A 17,617-nucleotide genomic window follows, 5' to 3' on the forward strand; every position below is an offset into this window, starting at 1 on the left:
CATGAACTAGGTCCATATACTTTCTAAGTTATGATGTCATTTCAAAAACTTAACCTCAGGTTAAGATTTGATGTTGACACCGCCGCCGCCGTCGGAAAAGCGGCGCCTATAGTCTCACTCTGCTATGCAAGTGAGACAATGAGTAGAAGGACGTGAAGGAAAAAAGAGAGTGAAAAATAACGTCACTTTCTAAATATATTGTCAAAAAACATTCACAAAATTAGCTTATTTTATTAAGGGGGTCAAAATGTTGCTCGCTCGCGACTTTTTTAAAAGAAATTTCGCTCCATACACTATGTTCGGCCCCTCAAAATACTTGGTTCATAACGCTACTGTGATGGATCATTCGTCGTATAGAGGAATTGACGGTTACTGCTTGGACTCCTTGATCTCCTTGGCCCATTGCTTGGACTCCTCGTATATCTGATCGAAGAGGTCCGGACCGAGTCGTGTCCTGATGCGATCCACGTACTCCTTCAGTTTGGGTCTATCCTTTGTAAAGTCATAGCCGCATACATTTGGATCCAAAATCTAGAGAAAGGGGGAGAAAAGAGGGGAGGGGGGGGGGAGAAATTTCATATAAGAGGAGCTTACGACTAATGATCCCGAGTGTATAGGCCTACATGCATTTTTGAATAAGATAAGAATGTCAACATGTTTGATCGTATGTTGCCCACTTCCAACCCCATTCTGCAGACAAACCCTTTTAATCAAGTGAGAGGGCTGTGCATACGGCTTTTTTTTTGGGGGGGGGAGTAGGCCCGGTGTCATGATTGCTGGACATTCTTTTGATAGAGGAAGTGTGACTCTCTCTCAAAAATGGGCTCAGATGCGAAATATTGAATTTTCCGACTTTTGTTGCAATGGCGTAGGCTATGGTTCTGGGGCTTTTTATTGAAAATAATTCCAAACTATTTTTGGTTTTGGATGAACCTTTATGGCACCCCACCCTAAATAGGCCTACTCCTTGTCTCCTACATAATTATACCTGCTCACGCACACACTGGATGATATCCAATATGTTTTGGTTATCATCGGAGAATGTTACTCAGTAAAAAATAATATAAACACACTGTTTAAGCCTGACACTCTAACAATATACGTTGTTTAAACCTTTTTGTACTTGTTTAAATTTTAAACAACTTGTTTAAACAGTTGCTTAAAAAGTTCAAAAGTTAAAAAAAAAAGTTTGAACAATAGTTGTTAGAGTGACGGGCTTATACAACGTGCTTAAAATTTTAAGCAGCGTTTTTACAGTTTGTGTTTAAATATTGAAACCGTGCGAGAACGTGAGTAACAAAGAGTTGGATGGTCAAGTTGTGTGTTACCTCATTGACGGCTAGGGCATCTGCAACACTGATCTCGTCGCCACTGATAAAGGGTGTGTCTGAGATGAAGACCCGCTCAAAGACATCGAGAGAAACATTGCAGAACTTCACTTGCTCATCGATCCTCTCCTTCGGCAGCGGTTCGGGTACGAACAACTGTTCATGTTTTAAGGTATGATACAGCGCGTGTAAAAAAATGGTAATCCAAATCTAATAATATGAGATTATTGAACACTAATTTCTTAAAATTGGCTGAATACAGTTGAGAACAGAGGACGATTGACAGTGGCGTAACTGCGGGGGGGGGGCATGGGGGCACGTGCCCCCCCCCCCATCGGCTGGCAAAAAAAAACTGTAAAAAAGGAGAAAAAGAGGGAGGAAGGAAGAGAAACGTAATGGGGAAATTGTTCATTATAATGTTATATCATATTATGTTTTATTATATAAGAAGCATTTTTTCATCACTTTATTAAACATTGTTTGCTCAGGGCCCATGTCTTCATTGTTCCTGGTGCTCGCATAGACTGTTTAACGAGATATATAATCCTGTTGTACTAAAACCTCCTGTTTTCAAATCAATATACTGTACGCCAAATATATTTCCCCGCAATTCGAGTTTTTATTGTTTTATGTAGTGACATTTGCTTCTTTTTCAAGACCACTTAAAGTGATTGCCCTATTTTATGGTCTTATTATAAAACATTTCCTGTCCGTGCTTACGTTAATATTAGTTGATTGATGAGATGTCTGCTTTTCATGGATTCCTAAAATCAGTCCTTAAAATGTCAATTTTTCTGATAGATTTTCAGCTCGCGCTTCGCGCTCGCATCATTAGGTTAATGAAATACGTACGGTCTTCGTGAATTCCTGCAAACAAGCCTTAGAATGCCCCTCTTCATGTCTGAATTTCCTTAATTTTCAGGTCGCACTTGCAGTATTTGATTAGTGAGATGCATATCATGATTAAAATTACTACAAAAAGTGTTTAATATGTTTTAACAAAATCAGCAATATGGTGAGAAATGTATACTCTTAATGGATTCTTAAAATATAATCCTTAAAATGTCCCTGTCCGTGGTCAATGTATACAAAAGTTTCAGCTCGCGCTTCGCGCTCGCATTATTTGTTTAGCGAGACAGGTACGTATTATGATTACAAAATAATTGCCTATAATGTCCCTTTTTAGGTCTGGATATGAAAAATTTTCAGCTCGCGCTTCGCGCTCGCATTATTTAACCAGTGAGATACATATCCGTTTAATGGCACTGCATGTATTTGAAATGTCTCTATTTGGTCAGCATATACCTGGCAACTGAGCGCGCTCCCTAATTGACTCGAAATTTTTTGCTGATCCGTGACCCACGGTACGCCACTGACTATTGAAATGTATTTGTAATATGTGCAAAACATGCTTAAAGGTGCACGAACTGCATGATCCGAGGATGTACTCGATAGTCTGTATTTCGTCGTATTAAATGTGAAGTTCGTTAGTATTTGCTAATTGGGTGGGTGAGTGCACCCGCATCCATACGCCTCTCTCCTCTCGATCGTTCTGCTCACACACCCACCCACACAATCTCTCTCATTTATGTTTATTATGTGTGTGTGTGTGTGTGTGTGCGATGATGATGAGGATGATAATGATGTTATCAATAGTAATGATAATAATAACAATAATACACACTATTTTCTCCACGAGCCCGGAAAGCGGTTCCCTCATCCCTTGGTGATGAAATGAGATGTACTCGTCGATCTTAGCCCGGTGGCTCAGGTCGGCAGGGTACCAGTGATCCGGATATTTATCTGGAAATTTAGCTGCTAGGTACCGGATGATTGCAACACTACAATGAATGAATTTAAAAACATTGAAAATGCTGTAAAAAAAATCAGCTTATAGATGTTTTTTTTTTGGAATGATTATCTTGCGAATTTTAGACCATGTTTAAAACATTAGCATTCTGCATAGACCCTGCCCCCTCCCTTTGTCTAAAACTTTTTGGTCAGACGGTGTGAATATTTTGTAGAGAGAAAAAACCCCAAATAGGCCTATAATATGAGAACTCGAATTAAATAAAAGCATTGGTTTGTTTTGAAACAAAACAATTCACAATTCCTCTCAAATAAAAAAAAAATATATCAACAATTGAAATGTTGGAGGAGTGACAAGTCCACGTCTTATTTCCAACTTTGCATGAAGCTGAATCCAACAATAAATATTATAATGGCTCGAACCATTTAATGAGGTATAATTAAATGCAGCATTTAGAACATGTAGAAAAAAGGTTGCCACTCCAAACTCCAAACTTTCAAATGTTCCTTTAACGTTTCAATTTTTAGAGTGTATTTATTTCATTTTATTTTTCTGGTTTGTTTTTAATTAGTTTTAGTATGATGTTGATTGGTTCAAGTTAACATTTATTAATTAATATTATTATAACACGTCCTATTTGTAATAGGTCCTGTGTTTCACATCTGTGATAAATTCTGATGATTAAAAATAAATCAAGATCAGCTCCAACTACACAAATATATATTTATCTATTTAAACAATGTGAATTTAAATATAAATCTAAAATATTTTACTTTAAATCTTTTGTCATTATTTTGAAAGCTAAAAATAAATCCAATATTCGGCTGGTACGTCACTTTTCATACCCCACCTAGTTCTATTACAAATCCTTGAAAATTGTCAGAACACTAAAAGATACCGTAGCATTTACAGTGTTGATAAATATTTACCTCTCAGATATGGATAAGCTTCCGTGCTTCATACCAGGCACCTTCATTAGCGGACAGAGACTCGAATATTCGGGCTTCTTCTGATCCCCTGAATTAGGAGGGGTGAGTGAGGGGGTGGGGTTATAGTGGAGGGATCGAATGGTAGAGAGCGGCCAAAGAGTTATTATTTTTATTATATTATTTATTTATTATTATTATTATATCATAACAGCATGAGATACAAATCCGAAGCTTGCTTCTGGGCCAGAATATTAGAATAAAAATGAGAAGATAATAAAGGTTACTGAGTAGGAAGATACTGATTAATAATATAACATTTCATCTGTTTGATATGTACTGCCATATTTAAAGGCCAATTTTATGAAAGCATATATAAGTCTTTTTCCACTCCGTCCGAATCTACCGTAATACTAGTGAGTTTTCACATACTCAACTCAATTCAATTCAATTCGAATAAACATTTATTTTCTTCTATTTCATTACATTTTTTTCGTAAACATAAATTCATACATAAATCAATTTGTTATGAAAAATATAAATATGTACATGTTGGCTTTAAAGAAGTTGGGTCGTCGACGCAGAACGAAAAAAAATGTGACTGTTGAGTAAACAATTATATTGTCAGATATTTCGATTAATTCATCAAGTCAATGAACAATACAACGCCGTAATCATGGAAAAGACACAACCCTTTGCTGATCTGAGACACATACTGCATGTGTTGCTCTTTGGACCTTTCAAATCGCTTATTAAACATCCGAGCTATGTTTATAACAATTGATTCAGTTTTATCATGTTCATAGCATAGGCGGATCCAGGGGGGCCCGAGGGGCCTCTTCCCCTCCCTATTGGCGGAGCAAAAAGAAAAAGAAAAAAGGGGGAAAAAAGGGAAAAAAGAGGGAAAAGAGAGGAGAAAAGAAGAGAGGCAAACATAAGAGGAGAAAGATGAGTGAATAAAATAAGATGGGGAAGACTTGGAAAACAATTTTAAAGAAATCTTTCATGTCGGGATGTAAAATTTTCGCTCGTGCTTCGCGCTCACATCGCCTTTTAGGTGATTTACATATCTTGCTCAAAATATCAAATTTTTAAGTCAATATACAAAACATATTTCAGATGGGAAATTGAACTTTCATTATTTTGTTTGATTTAAAAACTGATTTTTAAAAAGTGGTCTGTAAAAATTTCGGTTTTATGGTCTGAATATTAACATTTTCTGCTTGTGCTGCGCGCTCGCAAAATTTGATTTGTCAGGTACCTATTATTTTCCTGTATTATATAAAGTTCTCACAATATCCCTATTCAGGTCAGATTGTCAGAACGTATCAGCTAGCGCTGCATGCTCGCATTTTGATTAGTGAGTTATCATATTGATTCTAAAACAAATACTTAAAATCACCATTTGATGACAGTTTACATGGTTTTTCAATAATTTAGGCTCGCGATTTCCGCTCGCATTGATAAATATTAACTCATGCATCTTGCATAATTACAAAAGTGCTTTAAATGTCCAGTTTTCAGGCCATAATATCAACATATTTCGCGCTCTCATGCTTATATATAGGAAGAGAATTTGGAAGATATTTTCATATGATGACATAATGTCCTTATAGAATGTCCCGGTCCTATATGTCAAAACTCAGAGTAATAACAATGAAAAATATCAGCTCTTTTTAAACTGTGATCCATATCCACCTCACAATTTTCCCACAAAGTTCTTGCAATACAGAGCTTAACTGGACCCTTTTTCAGACCGGAATATCATATATTTTTAGCTCGCGCTAAGCGCTCGCTTAATTAATTTTCATGATAAGAATTAAGGTATTTAGAATACCCAAATTCTAGGTCGAAATCTGAAACACACGTTTATTCAGATACGCAGCTTGTTCTCTGTTTCAATCATTATCCAGTTTCAGGTCACAATATAAAAAATTGTCTGCTCGCGCTTTGCGCTTGCATTATTAATGTATGAAAATTTCCAATAACTTATCCTTTCATGATTTACAAAACATGAATAGAGTGTCCAGAATTTTTCCGCTCGCGCTTTGCGCTCGCATCAATAATGTCTAGTTTATATACTTATCCTTTCCACGATTACAAAAAGTGCTATTCAGGTAGAAATGTCAACTTTTTTTTAGCTCGCGCTTCGCCCTCGCAATATTTGAATGTTGAAATATGTAACGTCTTCATGGCTAAGTGCAAGCAGTTCATATACGTTTTTGATCATATCAAAACGTATATAAAAATTTTCTGCTCGCACTCTGCGATCGCATTATTAATGTAAAGAAGATCCCCACTTACTCATCCTTTTCATGATTTACACAACTTGAATATAGAGTGTTTCGTTCATAGGTCTAAATCTCGAATTTTTATGCTCACGCTTCGCGCTCGCATCAATTGTTTAGTAATATACCTATTCTGTTAAGTTACAAAAAGTGCTTAGAATTTCCATTCATTAGATAAAAATGTCAAAAAAATTCAACTCGCGCTTCGCGCTCGCATTATTTGATTTTTTAAAAATATGTAACGTCTTCATGGCTAACTGCAAGTCTTTAACAGTACCTTTTCCATCACTTCATTTCTGCTCGCGCTTCGTAGTAATTATTCACTTGCATACACACCTTTGTTTCAGGATAAACATTGCCCAGAATGTTCAAAATTTTAGGAAAAAGTACAAAAAAGATTTCCAAATAATTTAGTTTGCGCTTCGCGCTCGCATTATACAAATAAGGATTATGGTATTATATATTTATGTTGATTCATAAGAATAAAGCTAAGAAGTGACTATTAGGACTACCCCTTCAAAGAAACCAAAAATCGATCCCGGCAAAAATCATATTCGAGCGGCCGATTGGGGAAAATATGGCTGGTTGTACAAATGCTTGATGAATTGCTGCTCTTTTCCGCTGAAATTACCGTAATTTATTTCATACCCCTGTTGGAGGTTAAGGGTACTTGGGCATAAAATTACATGTATTCCTGTTAGGCTCGTTCTTTCATGAAGCCTTTACTCGATGTCAGTCTTAATTCGTTAATCAAACTAGCACTAGAAGCTGAAAAGTACTCATTGCAGGACTTCTACCAATAAAACTGCACCGAGTCAACATTCCAATTACTATGCATATGGTTGTATACAGGAGTCCACATACAGTAATTCTCATCAAACTATAGTGGCATTCACCAGTATTTTTGCTACTTTTGTTACATTGCAGCATAGACATACAGAATCTATAAAATATCCGGTAAGCAGTTATGATGCCAAGGTGTGTAAAGGTATATGCGGAAATATATAGGCACATATTATACTCTGAATATATCGAGTGTAACCAGAATCGTAGCAAAATAAAGATTACATAAATGAGACTTTATAGTTTTAATCGTATCATAAAGTCTGATCCATAATCGGCATTGCCTTTTCTCAAGGTAATACCCCAGCGTGTAAACAGATGAATCAAACAAACCAGATACATTATGGCCCGAATTCACAAAGGTGGTTTCGTTTGAAACCAACCATGGTTTTTAGAAACAGTGGGTTTTAGAGACCATGATTTTTTTTAGAAAACATGATTTCATTTGAAACCATGCACCTTTGTGAGTCGCAAAATCAGTAAAATCCATGGTTAAAACCATGGTTTTTGCAAAAACCACCTTTGTGAGTTCGGGCCTGTATGAGTCTGAAATCTTTAACAAGGTCAGCAGTCAAGCCAGCCAACATATTTGGCCTTACCTTTTAAGACATCCACTTTACTTATACTGTGTGGGATGGTACTGCAAGAGAGGAACATCACCACAGCCCTGCATGGCTGGGATCGCATATCAACGTATATTGTAGGCTCCATCTTGATATCGGTTGCACCCCGAACCAGTTCAAACTAAAATGATTGACCTCCAAAATGCACGAGAAATAAATAATGCTGAAAGCAGAAACTTCAACAGACAGTGACAGAGAGAATGCAACCGTTTTCACCGCCAGGGGTCGATTACAAAGAGCGCACTCGGAGGGCAAAAGTCGTTGACACTAGTCCCTTAATCACAAAAAATGTACATTGACTTTTGACTTGAATTAACAAAAAACAAACAAAGCAAAAACATAACAAACCAAACCAACCACACCAAATTATGAAATTCGCCTTATAGCCTTATTTTTACAGTAGGTTTTTTTTTAAGTTGGGGCATAGTGCTGCTACTGGTATGTTTTGTTTTGGTTTGCATTCTTTCCACGCAGCTTCCTCTCATAGTCCAGGATAGGCCCCATAGGAAATTGACCAAACCTTGTTTTTTTATATATACAATATTTTTTTATGGTTTCTTGTCAATTCGAGGGTGCTGATTACGAATCTGAATGATGCCACTCGTGTAACCTTGAGCATTTTCCGCAAATTGGCAAAATCCAATATGGCCGCCAAAATATGCAAATTACCCATGAAATTCATAAAATTGTCCGCACATTGGCTGTGAAATCCATGAAATTGTGTGGCAGGAGTGAAATACAATCTTAAAAAATAATTTTTGACAAAATATTTATCTTCCTGATATTCAAAATGGCCGCCATAGGCCATTGTATACACTATCATGTACAATATGAATAGGGAAAACTATTTTTCACAAAAATGAGCACTAAACTGCAAAAATCGCGATGTATGAACGAAGTAATATATGCAAATCACCATTACTAATGAGATATATTACTTATTATGTCAAATATGGGAACATTGCTGTATTTCGATATCTAAAATAGCTGCCACTGACCCAAAGAGTATTATGTACAATGGCAATGGCCGGGGCCAAAAAATGAGAAGATTGAGCATTAAAAATGCATATTATTAAGATAAACGAGTGGAATACTGACTAAAAACATAGTTTTAAATATGCCATTTATGTGGTAAATGCTGTATTTTGAAATTCAAAATGGCCGCCATAGCCCCTATATTAATCATGTACAATGCGAATAGAGAAACTAATTTTAACACGTGTAAGAAACATAAAATGCATGTAATTGTGATCTATGAGTAAAATATTGTCTGACAACATGTTTTATAGCAAGACATATCATTTCTTTTGTCATGCATGAGATAAATACTGTATTATGAAATTAAAAATTGCCCCTATAGGCCATAACAGTATTATCTACAATGTGAATTGCGACATATAATTTTGTACGAATTTGGATTTGCTTGACTATGACATCCATATAATCCTGTTGTATGAGTAAAACGTTGTTTGAAAACATTTTTTTAATCATCGCATTTATAGGTGATAAATACTGTATTTTGACATTCAAAATAACCTCTACAAGCCCTAACTAAATTATGTAACATGCGAACAGGGAAACTAATTTTCACAAGAGTGAGAATCATAAAATGCATATAACTGTGATGTATGGGTAAAGATATTGTCTTAAACATTATTTCTAACTAAATACATCACATATTGGTCGTGGACATGGTGGAGGTAATAAATGGTGTACTTTGAAATCCAAAATGGCTGCCATAGGTCCTAAAAGTATTGTGTACATTGTAACATGGGACATATAATTTTGACAGAATTTGGCTTTGCTTGACTCTAAATATTGCATATAATTGTGAATTGTGATGTAAAGGTGAATAATTGTCTAAAACCATTGTTTCTAACTAGATATATCATAATGTTGTGTAATTAAGGTGATAAATGCTGCATTTTTAAATTGAAAATGGCCACCATAGGCACTTATCGTATAATAAACATTTTGGGTGGAGACAAATCATGTTCACAAAAAGGGCATATGGCAGCCATTTTGAATGTTGAAATACAGTATTTATCACCTAAATTACATAAGATATGATATATTTTGTTATAAATCATGTTTTCAGACAACATTCCACTCATAAATCACCATTTGCCCAAGCAAAGCCAAATTCTGTTCAAATGATTTGTTCCCATTCATATTGTGTATAATACTGTAAGGGACTGTAGCGGCCATTTTAACTTAAAAATAACCGTATTTATCACCTAACTGGCAGAATAAATGATATATCTTAATATAAATTATGCTTTCAGACAATATTTTACTCATAGATCACTATTACGTGCATTTATGGTACTCACTCCTGTGAATATTGGATTCCCACTTTGCATTGTACATAATACGGTTAATGTCGATGGCGGCCATTTTGAAAGTCGAAATACAATATTTAACACAAACTTAAAACCTGAATGATATATTTCGTAAGAAAATAAGTTTTTAGACAGTATCCAATTAATTTATCACATATATATGCATTTTAGCGCTCACTCTTGTGATTTCTTTTCTCCCATTTCTCATTTCTGTATAATACTTTTAGGGCCTTTGGCAGCCATTTTGAATATCAGAATACAACATTCACCACATACATGGCATATTAGTAATATATTCCGTTAATAATAATGTGTATAGTCAGTATTCCAACTGTTTAATCTTCATAATAAGCATTTTAGTGATCACTCTTGAGAATTTTTTGGCCCCCATTGCCATTACGGTACGCAATACTGTTTGGGCCAGTGGCGGCTATTTTAGATATCAAAATACTGCAATTTTCCCATATTTGACATAATAAGTAATATATCTCATTAGTAATGGTGATTTGCATATATTACTTCTTCATACATCGCGATTTTTGCAGTTTAGTGCTCATTTTTGTGAAAATTAGTTTTCCCTATTCATATTGTACATGATAGTGTAAACAATGGCCTATGACGGCCATTTTGAATATCAGGAAGATAAATATTTTGTCAAAATTATTTTTTAAGATTGTATTTCACTCCTGCCACACAATTTCATGCATTTCACAGCCAATGTGCGGACAATTTTATGATTTTCATGGGTAATTTGCATATTTTGGCGGCCATATTGGATTTTGCCAATTTGCGGAAAATGCTCAAGGTTACACGAGTGGCATCATTCAGATTCGTAATCAGCACCCTCGAATTGACAAGAAACCATCAAAAAATATTGTATATATAAAAAAACAAGGTTATGCCTCTTCTATCCTGGACTATCATCTTTGTAATGACCTTCCGGAATACGTATTAATAGAATTAACAGAGTAGTCTAAGTTCATGAAAAAACCCCAGATGTCCAGGAATATATATGCTCATGTGTAGGATCGCGGAACCGGGGGGGGGGGGGGCGGGGATGGGAGCTGGGGACTTCAGCCCCATATTTTCATAAACCATAACGTACAACAATCAAATTTGATTTTTATGTTTTTATTCAGTCCTACCAAATCAAATTGTTCCGCTGCCCCTGATGTAAACTCTTAACTGCAAGTATATAGGCCTAGTCTTACTTCCCAAGTGCTCTCTTCTTTCTATCAATTTTTTCGGCATTGTCGGAATGCAACGCTATAAACATAATGTAAGCAATATAGAAGAATGATTTGTATTCTAATTCAACATGATGCTTATCGATCCAATGGACAGTAAAGATTTAACCCCCCCCCCCCGGGCATCTTGGTTATTTCATTTCATATTTCTTAATTCGTTTTAATCTACTTGAACACGTTGAACCAAGTTGATGTTGATTTTTCCGAAGTTCTAATAGGTTTCTACTGTACTAACTAGTAGTCCACGACCGTGGTTAATTAGTGACGAATGTGATGCATAAAGGATTTCTTGACTCGAAAAAAGAGGGATGAGGGGGTCACAACAAAGCTTAATGCAAGTTAGCACAAAATGACATAATTATCTACAAAAGAAATCTGATCTCACACTCTAAAAACAAATCAGTCAAAAATGACTAGTTAATAGGGTCAGCTGGGTGCAACTGTCATTCTAGTCATATTTGACGATTTTCTAGTCATGTTTTACTAGAAGTGAATATCAGTGATTGCCATATCAGTTGCTCCCAGCTGACTACTGGTCAAGTCAATTTGACTGATTTGTTTGAAGAGTGCAGTTTCGGGGGAGGAGGCAATCAAGGGGTGCCCCAAACCTGGGCAGTATAAGCCCGGCAGTAAGCATAATTCCCTTTCTAAAATAACGTATGCCTTCCAATTTTTTTTTTTTTTTTTTGCTTTGCTTTATTTTGTGATGAGCTGAATGCAAACGATATCATTGGTCAGAAAAGAAACAAGATATGAGAATCACAGTCTGAAAATCATGTTATTTAAGTTTGTCTAGCTTTTATTAACATTTTAATGAGCAATTAGAATTTCGTTAAGTTATCATGATTATTTCAATCCGTTCATGTCTTTACTGTACGGTGTTAATTCAGTTCGACTTTATTCAAGAAGTATACAAGAAACACAAATAAATATTCAATTCCAATATTAAAAACAATCAATATATGGATAAAAATATGCAATTCAATCACTGGCGTAAATCCCGGGGGATGGGGGATATATCCCCCCCCCCAGTTTTCGAGGAGGGGGGATGGCCTGTACAAACATCACCCCACTTTTTACGAAAGAAATGAAAAAAAAAATCACAAGATGATTGTTATATTGGTGAAAATTCTTCCTAAAATCCCGCTTAACAAATAAAATAGTATTATTGAATCATAAAATGCAAATAGAGAGCCAGTTCACCATTTCCAAACGAAATATTTATGTCCTTTTTATAACATTGAAGAGAAACCCCCGTTTCTTCCAATTCATCAATGTTGGGGTCTTTGGGAAGGGATTAAGATGGAAGGTGAAACAATTTTTAATGTAATCTCTAATAAAACCATTTAACCATCATGGGGAAAAAAGATAATATATTGAAGGGGTATTTGCCATATGGACATACAGTGGGGTAACTACGGGGGGGGCATGGGGCACATCCCCCCCCGAAACAAAAAACGGGGAAAAGGGGAAAAGGAGAAAAGAGGGAGAAAGGAAGAGAAACGTAGTGGGAAATAAGAAAATATTATTCATTATAATGTTATGTATATTTTTATTCTGTTATGTTACATTACATAAGAAACATTTTTATCATAACTTTATGAAACATAATTTGCCCAGGGCCTATGTCTTCATTGTTCTGGTGCTCGCATTGTCTGTTCAAAGAGATATATAAACCTGTTGTACTAAAACATCCCGTTTTCAAGTTAATATAAACCAAATATATTTCCTAGCACTTGAATTATCATTGTTTTATGTAGTGGCGTATGCTTCTTTTACATGAATCAAAAAGTGATTGCCCCATGTTAAGGTCTTCGTATGTATGAAACATTTCCTGTCCATGATAACGTTCGCATTAGTGGATTGGTGAGATATGTCTGCTCTTCATGAATCCCTAAAATCAGTCATTAAAATGTCCCTTCTGATCTGAATATCAAAAATTTTCAGCTCGCGCTTCGCGGTCGCATCATTTTGATTAATGAAACACGTATGGTCCTAGTTAATTCTTACCAAAAAACCTTAGAATGCCCCACTTCATGTCTGAATTATCTAAATTTTCAGCTCGCGCTTCGCGCTCGCAATATTTGATTAGTGAGATGCATATGATAATCATGATTGCAATGACTACAAAAATGTTTCATGTGTTCAGATGTAATTCTAATAAAATCAGCAAGCGCATGGAACTCGCATTAGATGCTTATGGTGAGAAATGCATACCCTTAACGGAATCCTAAAATATATTCCTTAAAATCTCGCTGTTTGGGGTAAATTTATACAAAAATTTCAGCTCGCGCTTCGCGCTCGCATTGTTTAGCGAGACAGGTACCTATCATGATTACACAAATTTGATTATTATGTCCCTTTTTAGGTGTGAATATAAAAAAATTCAGCTCGCTCTTCGCGATTGCATTATTTGATCAGTGAGATACATATCCGTTTAATGACATTGTCCTTAAAATGTCTCTATTAGGTCAGTAAACTGGCAACTGAGCGCGCTTTGCGCGCTCACTCAGTGATTTAAAATTTTTGCTGGTGCCCCACTATGCCGTGACCCGCGGCACGCCATGCACTGTGGACATATCAATGACAATACCTTGCATATCTAAAAACGTGATTGCAAAAAAAGCCAAAAAATTTCAGTCATCCCCCCACCCATCAACACGGATTTACGCCAGTGAATTCAATAGTATGTACATGTACATACATATTGTTATAGAAAGAGTATTGAAAGTAGGTAGAGCTGTTTAAAAAAAACCCATAAAGGTATTGTCAAGACAGCTCCCTTAATAACATAAGATTTGATCAATTAATAAAAGCGGAGAACAAATTCGGTGAATATTTAGTAAATAAAAATGAATTGCGTTTTGCACCGAGACAAACCCCAGAACAAAATAACATGTAAAGGGAAGGAGAGAATGAAAAGCAGAGGGGTGGGGGATTGAGATTAGGAAGGAGACAAAAATCATTTAAAATTCAACGAGAATCACGGTTGATCAAAATTAGCTTTACATTGTGCTTAAATCTGTTATAAAATGAAATCGAAGTTATACATGTAGGGAATGAATTCCAGATTGTAGAAGCATGAAGCCTCAATGAATAAAAAGCCCCCATTGGCCAGCCATTGAGTCAGAGGGCTGGGGACAAAGTCCACTGGATCATCATGGGATCACGGAGAGAAGGATCAAGCCGTGTACCTCTTACGATTTTTAAATAATTTAAGAAGGGAAAATTATAAAACTGAGATCACTCCTGAAGACGGACAGTCAACCTGTCCCGCGAAACGTCGAGTCTCTCTACTACTCATCATCTCTACTCGCCGACTCAAGCCAGCATCTCCTCATCGGCTCTACTACTCAAGCTGTTCTCACTCAACATTCCTTCTGGTTTACAGTCCTTTTCAGGACTATTTTCAAGAAAGAATACTAGCTCTACTCTCAAATCTCCACTTTCTCGCCTATCTACTTCTCTTCTTCTATCCACTGTTTACTCCACATGGTGTACCGTAAACCACATCGCCAATTGTACATGCCACCATGCAAACCTTCAAACAACATCTGAGATCATTTTAGTTAGAAAAAAGGTGCAGAAATCGGATGATAGGATTAAAAGGGAAGAGGATATGAAGGAGGAAGATGAATCAAAATAGGGGGCGTGGCAGGAGTGGATCCAAGAATTACAAGTCATCTTTTTTTTAACTCGTTGAACTGTACCCCTATTTTACATCTGCTAAAAAACAATTATGTCTATCTTAGGCTTATCATGTCGCCTAGTCCTCCATCAAAACATGGCCTTTCTCATATGCATATGACCATCATGGCTGTTGCTTAAAATAATAGGGTATCTTCGCCCAAGCTTTTCAATCGGATGTGTTTACCCCTTGTGTTTACAGCACTGCCCAAGGTTCTGACTCTGCAGCCTAAATTTCATGTCAGTTTAATTTTCCCAGGTCATCCAACATTTCGCCGGTGTAAACTGAACAATATCATCAAAACGCCATGAGAAAGAGCGATGTGAGAGGACCTGCAAGATGTTATAGACCAGTTCGTAGTTATGCCATGGTCACATTATTTTGTTCTACGGCGGCCGTACGGCGAGTCGAATACAGCCGTTTCAACATTTTTTTTGTCCAACTACATACAGGTGGTTTGAATCAAAATTGATAAAACGGCTGTTTTCGACTCGCCGTACGGCCGCCGTAGAACAAATGTGACCATGGTATTACTTCATGGACAATTTTGGTCAAATGACCTTTCATTTCTTTCATCATGATAGGTAGATTTCAAAGCACGATATTACGTAAGCTTGCCTTACATAGCAGTATGAAGAAATTGAATAGAAGGTGACTAGAATAGCACACCAATGAACACTTAATGAAGGTATTTGTTGCACTCCTACTTTGAATGCATATCTTAGCATGTTGCAAATGTACTTGACAAACTGTGAAATACCAGTCGTTCGTGGAAGCATTGTTGTTTTTTTGTGGATGTAAATGAAAACGACAATTCAAAAGAATATATTAAGACATCAAAGTTGGTGCTTATCTCATTCGATTTTAAACCACCATGTCACTTTAGTACAAATGACCTTCTTCTCATGCGTAGAATCTTTTGATCATGCGCAGAAAGGAACTACGAACTGGCTTTTGTTGTCGTATTCATTCGGGACATTGATATGAGGTTTACTGTACAATTGTATTTTTTTCCTAGAGATGCTTTTATTATTTTCTCTCATAATCGAATTCCTGTTCATACGAATCACCCAACAAAATCAAACAAATTCTTTTTACCACTGCTTTTACGCAAAACAAAATGATTTATGCATTAAAAGGTATATAGCAAAGAACCTGACTGGTAATTCAACAATTAGTTTATTTTATTGTCATCGTCAATGATTTTAAAAATCAATGCTAATGACAATAAATTAGGCTTATTCACAGGGGCGTAGATAGCGGGGGATGGGGGGATGCATCCCCCCAGAATTTTAGGTGGGGGGGATGGTGTGTACAATCATCCCCCCCAGGTTTCTGTGGGGGAAGAAGCAAAACTATACAGTAATAAAGCAATGAATGCTAGTTAAAATCAATCAATAATAATAGCAGTAATAATCATAACGTACAGCAATGACAAAAATGATCAAAATTGGACTTTTATTCAGAGTCAATCATCTTATATGCATTTACACATTGCAAGTTTTAAGTAATAACAACTGTCTTGCGTCGTCATATACATTTAAGGATCGTTATTCAGAGTTTCACCAAGTACATTTCCTTATAATAATTATGTATTTGCAAAGGAGATAAGTTCAAAATATTTCATTACAGATTTAAGAAAGTGTCGCTTAATCACTCCCTTTCAGAGCAATTGCTTTCATAACACATTAACACTGTTCAAACGAATTAATAAGAAATTACCTATACACATACACTGACCCTTTTCCCTGCTGGCCATGTCCTCAACCCCTACTTTGCAAAGGAAAGGTGAAAATTTTCAGTCTCTAAGGAGCGAATTAGTAAATGAATGATTTTGGAATGAAATAATCCTTTACTGTTAAGGACTGTTTTGCATAACTATATTGGGTGAAAATAAACGTCTTCCAGTTTCAAGAAGAAGTAGGTCGAGGCGCAATGTATTTTGGAATTACTTATACCAGTGATTTCTGTACGTGCGCAGTCTTCTAAGTTTGAAGGTTATAAACTGTTACATTTCCTTACCTATGTTTTTATCATAATCATCATAACAAGGTACATAATAAGAAATGAATCGAAATTATAACAACTTACTATCTATACAGTTTACTTCCGACAACCCGGTGAGGTTTATTTCATTTCCCATGTTTCCATACTTAATTCAATCAAGCCTTTGTAATCATGGTAATTTTAAACAGAGTGTGCTTATCATTTTAGTGTCCGCATATCTGCACGTGGATAAGAAATATAATGTTGAGCTTTTTTTATTTTACCCCTATTACTATAATTGTAATTGATATTTTTTTAGTTATTTGGCTGTTTATTTGTTTATTCCTTTAGTTGTTGATTCATTCGTTTGATCATTAACAATATCGCTACTTTTAAAAGAGTATACTTCTATACTAGTAAAATAAGGAATACTAGTTATTCCAGATCATGTTTAGCAGGACTGTCATGACCAAGATGATAACTAGACATCCGACAAATGACATTTCTCTTATGATCATCTTTACTCATTGTCATTA

General features: G+C 35.9%; 1 protein-coding gene across 1 annotated transcript; it reads right to left on the reverse strand.

Annotated features, from left to right (window-relative positions):
- Positions 1-279: 279 nt before the first annotated feature.
- LOC121409490 (glutathione S-transferase theta-3-like) lies at positions 280-8,150 on the reverse strand. The gene is made up of 5 exons (XM_041601409.1): positions 7,795-8,150; positions 4,068-4,155; positions 3,013-3,169; positions 1,329-1,484; positions 280-531 (listed from the first exon to the last, which is right to left on the reverse strand). Exons 1-5 carry the CDS (start codon positions 7,904-7,906, stop codon positions 370-372), a joined length of 675 nt encoding a protein of 224 aa, XP_041457343.1. The 5' UTR covers positions 7,907-8,150; the 3' UTR covers positions 280-369.
- Between the last annotated feature and the right edge of the window lie 9,467 nt (positions 8,151-17,617).

This window comes from Lytechinus variegatus, chromosome 2 (assembly GCF_018143015.1).
Source record: "Lytechinus variegatus isolate NC3 chromosome 2, Lvar_3.0, whole genome shotgun sequence".
NCBI lineage: Eukaryota > Metazoa > Echinodermata > Echinoidea > Temnopleuroida > Toxopneustidae > Lytechinus > Lytechinus variegatus.

Excerpts from the sequence above, each read along its gene's own strand:
- LOC121409490 (XM_041601409.1), bottom strand. The coding sequence starts at position 7,906 with ATGGAGCCTACAATATACGTTGATATGCGATCCCAGCCATGCAGGGCT. Across the intron at positions 1,485-3,012 it reads CCGGGCTCGTGGAGAAAATA|TTGTTCGTACCCGAACCGCT; the intron begins GTGTGTATTATT and ends AAACATGAACAG. Across the intron at positions 532-1,328 it reads ATGCCCTAGCCGTCAATGAG|ATTTTGGATCCAAATGTATG; the intron begins GTAACACACAAC and ends CCCTTTCTCTAG.